General features: G+C 35.6%; 1 protein-coding gene across 1 annotated transcript; it reads right to left on the bottom strand.

Annotated features, from left to right (window-relative positions):
- Positions 1–2,807: 2,807 nt before the first annotated feature.
- Positions 2,808–3,269, bottom strand: LOC131156069 (uncharacterized). Its single transcript, XM_058109518.1, has one exon. The coding sequence runs from the start codon at positions 3,267–3,269 to the stop codon at positions 2,808–2,810; it is 462 nt and encodes a 153-aa protein (XP_057965501.1).
- Between the last annotated feature and the right edge of the window lie 12,105 nt (positions 3,270–15,374).

The raw sequence follows: 15,374 nt of genomic DNA on the forward strand, positions 1-15,374 counted from the left end.
CTCCCATGGTAGTTAACCGATACATGGCTGTTTTACAAATCCCTGGAATCATTTTGGAACTCACAATCCTATACATTTCAGCGTAGATAATTAGCCGCCACATAGTTGTTTTACAAATACTTGAAACAAATACATACATCCATACATACCACGCTTATTTGGTTTACGGCAAATCATATCGTTTACAAATTCAAGCATACAATTTATGCAAATATGGATTATGGTCACCTCAATAATACAGTTTTAACATAACCAACAATTTTCCAAACAAAGTAGAGATGAATCCCGAAATCCCAAATTTTCCTAAAAACTGTAACTCGAAAATCCTGCATTTTTACTCGATAGATTTCCAAAAATAAGTTACCAAAACATACATACGATTGTAGCCTACAAGATTACCGATCCTGATTTCGAAAGTAAACTGATATAAACAAAATCTCCTTACCTTAACCTGAATTCCAACTAGAAACTCTACGGTCCTCAAAACCACGAACTGAGACTCCAAAACCTACAAACCCCAGTACAATACATACTTACAATTCGTACTACTTCACATATTCTGAATTAGAAATTAAAACCGAGCCTTACCTCGATTTTAGCCCGAAACCTGAAATCCTCCGAAATTAGATTCCGATGTGCTAGAAACGTAAAGAATCCTTCACTGATCCTCGCAGTATCGTTGGATTTACAAACCGGCCAACGATCGGCAAACAAAACTAGAGAGAGAGTGTAGGGAGAGTTCTAGTGAGAGAGAGAGAGAGAGAGTGTTTGGGAAACTTAGCCCCAAAGCAAACCCAAAATATCCTTATAAAGACCTTTGACCCGGGGGATTTCATCGACGAATTGGTGTTTCTCGTTGATGAGGTTTTTAGGGATTTCGTCAATGAGATGGAAATTTCATCAACGAATCCTGATATTTCCAACTTCCGCCTCTCAGCTTTTCCTCATCGACAAACCTCCGCAAATTTCATCGACGAGAAGCCTTCTACCTTCGTTGACAAATTATGGCCTCGTCGATGAAGTTTGCAAAATTCCATTTTTACCCCTCTTTTACATAATAAACCCACATCTCATGATTCGAGTTCTTACATACAGGATACCACAACCACACAAGTTATCATTCCACACACAACCCTGTTCATAGTAAATTGGTAAAATAAACTCCTCATTCTACTACCAACGTTTTACCCCCATTATATAAATGACCATATAACGACCTCCATATGCCACTGCCAATGTCATATGGCAATTTATATGAGGTACGATACAACGACCTCCTCATACCATTGCCAACGCTATATCGTAATTTACATGAACCACAATACACAACAATATCATAACCAATCATCGGGGCACATTAACACTTTCATCACAATATTCACAACCAACCAGGCATTGTTCTCACTCAAGCAGTATCCGCAAACAAGAAGTATTCACAAACAAGCAGTATTCCCAATTGAACAGTATTCACAACCATTTATTTATAAAGGGTTTTTCTTATGCCGCACGATTTTTCCTAAATATATATTATATTCAAAATCATCATTTTTCAAATGCCTAAATCGTTTAGAAATTCATACTATAATTATACAACCTTTATACTCGAAACTAACTAATTCAAAATTAAAATAAAGCTTGGTATAATTTATTTCCCCTTACCTGTTCCTTGAAATTATGCCTAAATCGAATGGAAAACAAAACCCTGTATTCCAAAAATCCTAATTTAGTCAGTTTAACCCTAGAATGCCTAATATTAAAATATTTCTTAGCCTATATTGTTAAATAATTTATAAATCTCAAAATAACGCCCTTACCCTAGTTTTCGAGTGGTGCCTAAGAACTCCAAATCAAGATTATGCTCTGGTTAACTTGGAGAGAATCGCCCCAGTAACCTCGTGGTGGTTTCCGATCGTCGAATCGGATTACAACGGAGCCGAAAATGAAGAGAGAAGGTGGGTTGGCTATAACCTAGAGAGAGAAAAATGAGAGAAGAGAGATTTTTTAGAGAAAAATTACACAAGGTCAATTTATAAGTTGCAGTGCCACGTGGTTTCGTCGACGAGAAGAAAAGACTCGTTGACGAGCCATAGAAGGACATTCGTCAATGAGAAAAATGCATTCGTCAACAAATCCTTAAAAACCTGAAATTCCTAGTTCTCGGTAATTCCTTGTCGATGAGCGCAGGGCACTCATTGACGAGGCTTTGCTGTGTTGCCCTTCAAATTTTATTTGTATTTCCCCTTGTTTATTTTCTTCTTCTTTTATTTATTTTTATTTTATTTTCTGGGTTCGGGTTATTACATTCTCCTCCCCTTACAAAATTTCGTTCTTGAAATTTGTTAACTAATATACTTTAACACACATTTCACACATTCCAATCTATTCTAGCATGCGAAAAATTGCATCACTTTAAAATTTAAATGAAATTATTTACTTATCTTAAACACAACACGTTACCTGCGCCTTTAGCAGTGTCTGCCTCTGTCGGAGCAAGTGTACACATGCGTTGGTTCGTCGCGTGGCACCAAATTGTTCCTCCAGTTCTGATACGGAGCAGGTGCCTTGTTGGGTGGTCCCTGACACTCCCGGGCTATATGGCCATATCTGCCACACCTATAGGACACAACACCCCAGCCCTGGCATTCACCCCAATGCTTCTGATTACACCGAGCACAGTGGGGGCATGAAGAATTACCCTAACATCCTCGATCATCCTTTTCTGACCTCTGAAGCGCAGTATCTTTATCTCCCCTCCATGAACCCTGTCTGCTATATACATTGGAATTGGGAGGCAGAGGTCTCTTCCTTCACTCTAATGTTTCAGCACCTCTCTGTAGGCTCAACTCCATTATAGTGGCTTTATTCCCTAGCTCTGAGAAGTCCTGTATCTGAAATACTACCATGTGCTCATGGATCCTATGGTTCAGGCCCCTTTCAAATATTCTTGCCTTTTGATATTCATCCGGGACCATGAAAGAAGCAAAGTGAGAAAGCTCCATGAACCTAGCAGTGTATTGCTGTACTATGAGGTGCCCCTGAGTCAGATTGAAAAATTCATCCGCCTTCACATTCTTGGTGGTGGAGGGGAAATATCGGTCATAGAAGAACTCCTTGAAACATCCCCAGGTCATCACCATAGGTACTGCTCGCTGCTCCTCCAGCAGTTTCACTGCTGTCCACCATCGTTCGGCCTCTCCTGTCAGTTTGAAGGTGGCGAAGAGAACCTTCTGTTCTTGAGTGCAATTCAGCACTGCCAATATTTTCTCCATCTCTTGCACCTATGTATTAGCTATGATTGGGTCATTGCCACTGGCAAAATTATAGGGTTTTAGGTGAGTGAATTGATTGATCGTACAACCCTGGTTCACAGGTGGGTAGCTCATTCCCTCGAGGTCGCATCTCATCTCTGCCCTAACCTGTCAGGCTATACCTCGCTGCAGTATAAAGGTTTCTATCTCATCTCCGCTGGAAGCCCCTAACTCCTTCTCCCCTCTAGCATCCACACCTTTACCTTTATCCTAGAGATAGGGCAGAGACAAGTTTAAAATTTTCCACACATGTTAACTAGCACAATTATAAAATAAGAAACCAAATTAATATTCATATCCTCAATTAAAAATTCAACACCCAATTAACCACAATTCATCATATTACAAAACTTAAATTATCAGAATTCCCTTTTATAGGTTTATCCCCATAAATTAACCATCCTTATCTTTAGGTTCTAGTTCCAAGTTCATGTCTCTCTGTTTAGAAACATCACCGTCAATGGATTTACTGTGATTTTCTGAAGCTAGCTACTGCTTCAGAAAAACATAGAAGACCATCAAGAGATTTCTGCCCCCAAACTTATGAAACAAAACTCAAAAGTCCTAACAATATCCCGATCTACCTATTCCTATCCTTATCCTAACTCGAACCTATACTTTGGTATTAATCCTCCTAAAGTTTACAGAACCTATTTCCTAAGTTCTGATACCACTTTGTCACACCTCGAACCTGCCAGGAGGGGCCCGGGGTATGATGAGACCATTCACCGTCTCTGATACCATTCATGCAACGGAGATAATAAACAACCTCAAATAAAACATCAGAGTACTATATACAACCCAAAAATGAGTATAACAAATTCTCTATATTACCTCATCGACTCAAAATTACCAAAAATAACCTTGCCCCTGGACCCTTCTAAGCTCGATCACCCGAAGAACCTAAAAATGATAATAATACGTCAGGGTGAGACACCTTTGAGTAAGGAAAAAATAAACTATAACAGTGTGTGGCAAAAGGGTTTTTAATAGATACAAAATATATTTATTTATTTAATCAACACAACTAGTAAGACACATACAGACTGTTGTACTACAAACATAACCAATATTTATAGTGAAAGTTCCCGAGGATAAGGAAGATTACACGTTCATACATGCACCTTCCCTCTGCTCTGATACCGTTTGTAACCTTACCCTTTAATTTGGATGCGACTACAATTGATACTAATTAGGGCACTTACCTTACTCGGTATGCCCTCGAGCGGAGAGTTTTACTTTGTCATAAATATTCATGCAGTTAATTTCACATAACAGTATTCACACACAATCCAATATCCATCACATTCCACAACAATAATCCACACAGGACACAGTACCTTCCATTCACATCCACATAGGATTCACATATCCACACAGGATACCACAACCACACAGGTTACCATTCCACACACAACCCTGTTCATAGTAAATCAGTAAAACAAACTCCTCATTCCACTGCCAATGTTTTACCCCTTTTATATAAATGATCATATAACGACCTCCTCATGTTACTGCCAATGTTATATGGTGATTTATATCAGGTGTCGCGACGTCCCGGGAGCGCGTGTGCCCCGGGCGGCGAAATTAAAAATTATTTTTATTTTTAAGGAAAAACATGGAATATCGGAGTCGCCACTAACCTTTAGTGCGGTTAGAACACATGATTACTACCCCGTTAGGGGTAGAATCGGTCTACATTACCAGAGTTGGGGCCGGGAGTTCGGTTACGCGAGGGGAAGATACGAGCACCCCCTACGCGCCCGTTCTTATGAATGGTACCTAATTAATTTGAAATTATCCCTAAGTTAATCTAATAATTCTTTAAATTACTCCTTTTTATGAATTTATAAATACATGTAAAAAATAAATAAATAAATACATATATATATTCCCTCAGAGCTTAGGGTACGTGATGCCTGAAGGCTCATACCCCTGCAATAAAATCATAGGGATAGTAATTAAGAAAATACACCCCCAATTTTTGAAATTGTATTAAATTTTTTATAGGAAAATACTAACATGGGAGGTTTTTAATATATGGTAATAGAGTAATAAGCCTCACATACCTACTAACATATTATGAATGTCAAAATAAGTAACTAAATACTATATATATTAATATACTAAGGATACTTAATACTAAATATAGTAAGATTCTAATAATGATTAATACTAAACATATTAATATACTAAAAATAGTTAATACTAAAAATACTAGGATACTAATAATTAATACTAACTATATTAATATACTAAAAAAAAATAATTGATGCTAAACATGTGATTAAAATGCTAATTTACTAAACATATAATATCCATTAAACCCCAAATCACTAAATATATAATATTAAAAAGAAAATAAAAAAATGCTAAATATGTAATATTTACCAATATGCTAATATGTGATATACATATAACTAAAATTATTAATTTACATATAATATCAATAAAACACCAAGCTTAAGATCCTAATTTACTAAATATGTAATATTACCTTACTACTAAACATGTAAAAACCCTAACTTGATAATATATCATTTAACATTTACAATGGATACAACAAAAATTTAAAATTAAATATCAAGACACACTTTAACCATAACAATTTTGCAATGACAACAATGATTATTAAATAATACATATAGCCAAAATACAAACATGGATATAAACTTAACAAATATTAAAAATCCTATAACAGTAAAAGTTTAACAAGAAAATTCTACAAATATAATCATAAATACTACAAAAGATACAAACATGAATATCAATTATTAAATATCAATGTTAAATAAATAAGTATAACAATAAAAAAAAAAAAACTACCCTAATTACACAAATATTAAACATACAATAATGACAAAAAATAATCCTAAATATGAAAATCAAACACTTAAGATTGCCACAACAATAATAAAAACCCACAACGTGAATATAACAACAAAAACCCTAATCATGAATATTTAATATAAAAAAAAAATACAACAACAATTATACAATAATATTAAATATTTAATATGTACAACGAATACAAATATATGACCTTTAAACACAAACTCTGACGATTAATATTTCATAACAATAATAAATTTATTAATAATAAATACAAAAAGAAACAATATAAACATGAATATCAGCTAAAAGATCTCACCACAATATTATATATGTAACAAATATGATAAAAATTTAAACTTTAAATATTAGAACAAGTTCTTACAATAAAAATTCTATAATAATAATAATGCAACAATTAATACAACACAAATAAAATCAATATAATTACGTTAACACAATTAATATAATGGCAATAATAATATCCAAGCAATTTACTAATAACAATATACAAATAATAATAACAATATGATCAACATAAAAAAAAAACCTTCAATAACAATTTTAATATATATATATAAAGAATAAAATAAAGAAAAATTTAAATATTAAAACCTAAGGCGTGTGTGTGCCCGTATTTACAGAGGGACTCACCGGGGACTTACCATGGGGGTACCGCCGGGGCTGAGGAAGACAGGGGTTCGGGTCCTGCTGTACTGTGGTCGGAGCAAGGGAGAACAAGGTTGCAGCGGCAGAGGGGCGACTGAACTTGTGCGTCGGAGCTCCTCGTCAGAGGTTGGCCGTGGCTGTGCTCTGCTCAGCTGGTAAGTTGTTGCGGTTCTGGTGCTAGTTCGTGGAGAGGCAGAGGAGCTCGGCTGGCTGGAACGGCTGGAGGAGGACTGCTGCAGAGGGTGGCCAGAGTTCATGGAGGGTGGCGATGGTCGGAGTTGACGTTGCTGCTTTGCGGAGTTGTCAAGCCGTGAGTTGGCTCTGCCGGAGCGTGGCTGAGGTCGGTTGGTGTGGTGGTTGCTCACGGCCGTTGAGTGTTGCAGAGAGTGGCCGAGCGGCCCGCTGGGGACTGCTGTGCTGGTGGGGTTCTGGCCGTGTGGGTTCCCTGCGGCTACTTGTGCGTGAAAGAGATGGGGAGAAACGAGAATGAAGGAGGAAGAAGATGGAGGGATGGTGAGGTTTGTGATTAGGGAGAGCCCCGGAAGGCCCCCGGGGAATCCCTAGCTAAGAAGAAGAAAAGCAGAAATTTTTTTTTTTTTTGATTTCGCTCCGTCCTCCTGTGCGCCGCACCCCTCTTATAAAAATAATTTTTGAAAAAAAAACCCTAAAAACATTTCCTTTTTCGGTTTTTGGTATTTTTCTTTTTTTGGAAATAATATATACTACTATTATGGTTATAAGGAAATAATAATAATAATAATAAAATAATAATAAAAATAGTAATAACAAAGATAAATAAATAAAATAATAATAATAATAGTAATAATAAAGGTAAAAATACTAATAATAATAATAATTAAAAATAATGTCAATAATAATGAAAATAATAAATAATAATAATAATAATAAACAATATAAATAGAAATAAAAATAAAAGTAATAATAATAATACTAATGAAAAATAATAATAATAATAATAATAATAATAATAATAATAATAATAATAATAATAAATAAGATAATAGTAATAATAGTAATAAAAATACTAATAATAATGATAATAAAAATAATAAAAATAATAATGAAAATAATAAATAATAATAATAATAAAATAGACGTAAAAAATAAAAATAAAAGTAATATTAATAATACTAATGAAAAACAATAATAATAATAAAGAAAATAATAATAATAATAATAATAATAATAATAAGATTAGTGAAAATTAATAATAATAATAATAATAATAATAATAATAATAATAATAAATAAAATAATAATAATAAAATAACAATAATAATAATAATAGTAATACATATATTGGGCTTGAGTAAAAATGGGGTGTCTACATCAGGTACTGTGACGACCTGTTTAATTTACATAATTATTTTTTTCAAAATATAATAAAATCAATATCACAATCCTCAACTTAGCAGATCATAATCCACCTAGACCCGTGGGTACCAAGGATACATCAGAACAACATAACGGAAGTCTAAGCAGCAGGAAACGTACAATCACAATATTATAAGTACAAAAAAATCCATCACATTACCATAAATACTAGAGTCACTATATTCACTGTATTTCAGTATATACATCCAAAAATAAGATGTAGGGACATTTTCCACAAAATCCAACTGTCCCTACTAAAACTTACCCTTCAAAGAGGGCAGACAAACATCTCTAAATCAGCAGGGCTTTTCCCGCTCTCCTATCCGGGGCTCTTGAAAAGTTTATAAAATTTTAGGGTGAGACACCTCTAAGTAAGGGAAATAAACTAATATCAGTGTGTGGCAACATAAGTATTCTATGTTATACATATACTATACAGAACATATTCAGTAACTGTTTTGTCAAATCTGGGAAAACATATATATCATCAAAACATGGCAGAACATCCTGCATTTTCATAAACATATTTCATCCCATATAATAATAATACAAAAACATTCCTGGTAGGTTAGCTGACTGTTGTCATGTATTACCCCCACATGACTGGGTTGTGTGACCCGAAGGCGGGACTTGACAATGGTTGGCCAACCACTGCCAAGTCAAAAGTACAGTCTGTAAGTCTGATGGGTCTGCTAGACTTGGTCCATACACTAGGGGCGCTCACACACTTCTTAAAAACCACATCGACCATCCAATCTCACACCACTCCGTACAGTGGCGTTAACACAGATATCATGATCATGATGATCATGTACACATAGCAACGATATCGTGCAAGTGCTAGCCTAGACCAAGCCAACCAGGTTCTGATATCATATAACATATACTGAAACTGTGATTCATGGATTTCTCATATCATTAATTATCAAATCAATCATATCATTTTGCATATATACGTATATCATAAAAATCATCGGCCCGTACACCGGTATTACACATTTTACCATAGCTCGGCCTATACGCAGGCAAATCATAGCACAGCCCGTACGTTGGCAAATCATTTCCATAGCTCAGCACATACGTGGGCAAACATATCCATAGCTCAGCCCATACACTGGCAAATCATACACATAGCTCGGTTCGTATGTCAGCAAATCATAACACAGCCCGTACACTGACAGATCATATGCATAGCTCGGCCTGTACACCGGCAAATATATCAAAATCTCGGCCCATACGCCGGTTTTCCATTATAAAAATCTGTATCATTCACATTCCCAAAAACAGTATTTCATATTAATTTCCACACTAACAGGTTTTTCACATATTCAACATACCATTATTTTTAATAGTATTTCTCAAATATAAACCATATATAAATATATTTATTTTCCTAAAATCAAATTCTATAACAATATACATATTTTTCATAAAATACTAGCTTAGTTTATCCCCTTACTTGATTCTTGAAAAGCCCCTAAGGAAATCTGTTATGCACCCGCAGGGTTCCCAACACAACACCCTGGAAACAGCATTCCCTAGAACTAAAGTTCAGTATTTCTATGCGTATAGCATTTCCTACAACTGTCAAATAACCAAATACTAAAGAGAAAGCCTTACCCTAGATTTGGGATGGTTTCCAACTCAACCCCACTAACGATCCGCTTTGGCAGACTTGCAGAGAACTTTCCCAGGAGCGTTATGGTGGCTTCAGATCCTCGAACCGACGAAAATTTGGCTCGAAATTGAAGAGAGAAGGGGGAAGGACCAAAGGATGAGAGAGAGAGAGAGAGAGAGAGAGAGAGAAAGAAAGAGAGAGAGAGAGAGAGAGAGAGAGAGAGAGAGAGAGAGAGAGAGAGGGTTTCTGCGTAGGAAAATAGACTGAAAATCACATGTAACCCTATTTATACTGCGGGATTCGTCGACGAGCCACGTCACCTCGTCGACGAGTCCTTTAATAATTTCATCGACGAAACCCACTCCTCGTCGACGAAATTCAGATTGCCCAAAAACTCTCTCGGTATTTCCTCGTCAACGAATCCTAGCCTCATCGATGAGCTCATGTTGTACCCTTGTCAACGAGTCCCCTGTATTCGTTGACGAGGAGCTGAAAAATTCTCATGATTATCCTTTCCAAAATGCAATGTCATTGATTGCCTCCTTCTGTTTCCGGTTTCCATTTCCCTTTCTTTTATTATTTAAATACTATTATTCTTCGGGTTGTTACAGGTACGATATAACAATCTCCTTATACCACTGCCAACACTATATCACAATTTACATGAACCACAATACACAACAATATCATAACCAATCATCCAAGCACATAAAGTGTTATTCTTATGCCACACGGTTTTTCCCAAATATATATTATATTCAAAATCATCATTTTTCAAATGCCTAAATCGTTCAGAAATTCATACTATAATTGTATGACCTTTATACTCGAAACTAACCGATTCAAAATTAAAATAAATTCTGGTATAATTTATTTCCCCTTACCTATTCCTCGAAATTCTACCTAAACCGAACGAAACACAAGACCCTGTATTCCAAAAATCCTAACTTAGTCAATTCAACCCCAAAATGCCTTATATTCTAATATTTCCTAGCCTATACTGTTAAATAATTAATAAATCTAAAAAATAACTCCTTTACCCTAGTTTTGGAGTGGTGCCCAAGAATTCCAAATCAAGATTTTGCTTCGGTTAACTTGGAGAGAATTGCCCTAGGAACCTCGTGGTGGTTTCCGATCGTTGAATCGGGCTACAATGGAGCCGCAAACGAAGAGAGAAGGTGGGTTGGCTGTAACCTAGAGAGAGAAAATGAGAAAAGAGAGATTTTTCATAGAAGAATGACTCAAGGTCAATTTATAAGCTACGGTGTCACGTGGATTCGTTGACGAGAAGAAAAGACTCATCGATGAGCCACTAAAGGACATTCGTCGATGGGAAAAATGCGTTCGTCGACGAATCCTTAAAAACCCAAAATTCCTGGCTCTCGATAATTCCTCGTCGATGAGGCCCTGCTGTCTTGCCCTTCAAAATTTTTTTCTTTCCCTTTGTTTATGTTCTTCTTCTCTTACTTATTTTTATTTTATTTTCTGGGTTTGGGTTATTACACTAAAAAAAATATTCTCCCTTAAACGTTTTTTAAGAAATCATATAGACAGAACCAAGATTTACTCTCAAGAATGATTTTTAAACAATGAAAGAAATAATGAGATTAAAATACTTTTGTTGAAGTAAATGCCCTGAATAAAAACTCTCTTTTGAAAATGATTTTTCAAGTGAATGAATGAATGAAATAGATTTTGAGAGAGTATAAAAAATTTGCCCTAAAGAAAGAATTTTGCAATGAAAAATAAGTTTGGGGGAACTTTGATAAAAATTAGCCTAAAAGATTGAAATTTGCTAATCTGGAGTAATGAAGGGGTATTTACAGACTTCTTGAAAATATGACCATTTGGGGACACGCTAGGTATTTTTCAAATTGTTTAATTAAAAATTAATTACATTTAAGCCCTTAAGAAATTCGGAACCCGAGAGGTTCGGTTGACCGTATTCAGGTTCGATCGACCAATTTAGCAAGTTCGGTCAATTGTGGTACTTTAGAACTACAGATATGGTCGACCGTCTCAACGTGATTTTGAATCCTTTATAGGTTCGGTCGACCAAGACAAAGTTTGGTTGACCATCTTTGAGGTTTGGTTGACTAAGGCTATTTTGAACTATGAGTTCAGTCGACCAAGTAGTTGGGGTGTTAGACACGTGTTGGTTTAGTCGACCTAGGACAATACGTTCATTTCAGAACGGTTGACCGAGGCATTTATACTACCAAGGAATCGGTCAATTGGGATTGATTTAGTCGACTGCGACATTTATACTGCGAAGGATTTGGTCGACCGGACTTTTGAATTAAGCCTCGAAAATCCAACGTCGATCAACCGAAGTCTGTCCTATGGTCTGTCTATGGCTTATCTGAGCATTAAGTCATATCATATAGGATGTATGCATTTATTACAAACCAAAATATAAAAACCTAAATGCATATACAATTAAACCAAATATGTCTTCTTCTTTGCTCTTTTGACATCATAGAGTGCGTCTGAGTGTGTAGTCTTTATGTCCTTCAAGGCTTCCATTGCCAGTCTCCTTATGTTTGTGTTAAATTAAAACCTGTTCGATCACTAAATACACACATAAGTAACGTGTACTTTGTCAGCATCAAAACAGGGATTGAACTTAAAAAGTCAACACTCTAGCAATATGATTGAGGTGTTTTCTTCAGCCGTATGATTTTATTTTCAGTTATGACAAGACCAGCTAATGTTCCCTTGTTATGGCAGGTGATGGTATCATGGTATCAAAGTTTATTTTATTAACAAATAACACCCCGAGCCCACTCTCGGGTTCGGGGCACTACAAATTTGGTTTGGTTTTAGGCCAAACCGTTGACGGTTTCATTCCAAACAGAGAAACTATAAATAGAATCTAAATCAATTTTTTCCCATTTCTTCCTCTCCTCTTCCTTTCCTCTACTAGGGTTTCGACCCTCCTTCCTTAGAATTCAACTTTCCTTGCTTCTCTCACTCTCCTAAGCCTTCTCGAAGCCCCAGTATGCCTCTGATCGTCTCTCTCCCTTCTCCGAGCTTGTAGACATCTCTCTCCTTGCCAAGTTTGGGAAAATTAAGATTATGAGTACAGAAATGTAGTATATGATTTTCTAAATGATTTAAGCATATGGAAACTAATTATTATATAGGTATTTGGGAAAAACTAAGTGAGTAAGGCAACCATCTCATTTTTCTTGAAAAATGTATATTATGGGTTTAAGTAAAATTTGGAGATGATCATATCCTTGTTTTCAACAAAATATATTTTTCTTAGGTAGTTTATCAGATTATGATTTAAGCATTTAAATTGTGTGACATGAGAATTAATGGTCATAGTTGCAGAAATAAATTAGATGGAATATCTTGTGTGATATAATATAGATAAAATGTGATTGTTTAGTGTAATGTGATTTTATATTGAGACATGTGAAATGATACCGAGTTATGATTACATGCAAAGTTGAGAATTTATACTGAGATGTAATTATGTACAGAAATGTGATTTTTATGCCAAGTTATGATAATGACGATTTGATACCGAGTTTTGGATTTGATAGTTTGATATGATTATGTGAATGAATAGAAATTTTGGAAACACTGATGTTGTTAAATTAATATGGAAAAGGGGGGGGGGGGGATACAAAACACCCTGATGAATTATGGAAAAAGGGGGGACGACAAAACGAAATGCCCCGATAATAGAGAAGGGCAAAGGGGGATGGCGTCACAAAATGCCCCGATCCTTGGGACTTTTGTAACGTCCGCCTTTCGGGCGTTGTCACTTTCCTTATGGGCCTTGCGCCTGTGGCAACAATGGGTACCTATCAGAGCACTCACTGAATTGAGGCGTTACGTATTGCCGTCCCTCAATTCAACAAGCTCTCGGGCGGAGAGTCTTACTTCACCACAATCATTCATAAGCAAGAGTTCCCGAGGATCGGGGTTAACTACCCCTTTGCTCTGATACCAAACTGTAACAACTGGTTATTTATTTTCCAGTTCTAAATTTTATTTTTATTTTTATAATGCTCTGACACGTACTAGACTAAACCAAACCATCAGCCTAAGCAGCAAGAAGCGGAATTCATATAAACACAACCATATATAAATATATACAATACTATAGCGCTAAAATATTCCCCAAAATATACATATAAGACTGTTTCCCAAAAGACCCTCAACTGGGTTAGGGCTATACATAAATACTCTCGAAAATACTCACTCTACTGACAGGGCAGTGTTGAAGCCCCTCTATCTGCGAGCCTGATCTGCTCACCTACCTAAATCACCTAAAAAATGTTAAGGTAATGAGATGAGATGCTCAGTAAGACGAAATATGTTATTCCTAGTGTGTGGCAAATAAGTTACATTACTATGAAAATCTGTCTCTATGTAATCATGTATAACTAAATATAAGAATATAAGTACAAATAACTTGTAAAACCACCACCTGTACCTATGTTGCTTAACATATATGTTTTTATAGGTTTTCCATTCATAATACTTCTACTATACATAAGTACACCCACTATTACTATAAAACTAAATATACATATAATAATTGAAAACTTCCCTGTGGATAACTGTATGTCATGATTTAACCCCTTATGACAGGGTTGTGCGGCCCGTAGGTGGGATCTATCCTGGCTGGCCGACCAGGATAAACCACTATACTCCGTCAGTCTGATCAGCCCTCCTCAACCCATATCTGATGGGGAGCCTGTCCACTCGTGGGCTCTATACGATCGACTTATACCACGTATTATCTGAATATGTGGTTGCACTCTATACTATATATAGCTACAGTACCGTGCTCTGTAATCTATAATGGTTCATCAGGGTCTGATACTATATAATACGTCTCTATATACAACTATTTGTTTTACCATGATTCTGTAATAACTATATAAACCATGATGCTGTGATAAACTATATCTGTATCAACTGTATTTCTAAAATGAACTGTAAAACTGTATGTCATGGTACTGTAAACTATATCTATATCAACTATATAATCATGGTATTCTGTAATTAATATAAAACATATCCACTGTCTGTATATTCGATAAAACATAACTCTGGAAAATACTGTAAAACATCTTTCTGTACTATATCTATATTCTCAAGCCACATAGTAATTTTAAACATATTAAACATAATAGAAAAATTGCATAAATTCCTGCTGTGAATAATAATCTGGTAGAATATATATATAATTTCTTGTTGAAATCATACTCGTATAGCCTAGCATAGCATATTTCCCTTACCTGATTCCTGTTAAAAACCCCTTACGGTAACGGGTCTGACACCGACTGGGTTCTCCACTAAACACCCTTAAAATTGTATATCCCAGAACAAAACATCATTATTTCTATGTCTACTACATTTCCTACAACTGCTGGAAAGCCAAATTTTGCTTAAAAGACGTTACCCTAAATTTTGGATGAAATCCAACTTCGTCCCACCGACGATTCGCTCTAGAAGACTTGGAGAGAACTTCCCCAGGAGCATCGTGGTGGCCTCAGATTGTCGATCTAGCAAACGAAGAAGCCTAA

The sequence above is a fragment of the Malania oleifera genome, chromosome 5 (genome assembly GCF_029873635.1).
Source record: "Malania oleifera isolate guangnan ecotype guangnan chromosome 5, ASM2987363v1, whole genome shotgun sequence".
Lineage (NCBI taxonomy): Eukaryota > Viridiplantae > Streptophyta > Magnoliopsida > Santalales > Ximeniaceae > Malania > Malania oleifera.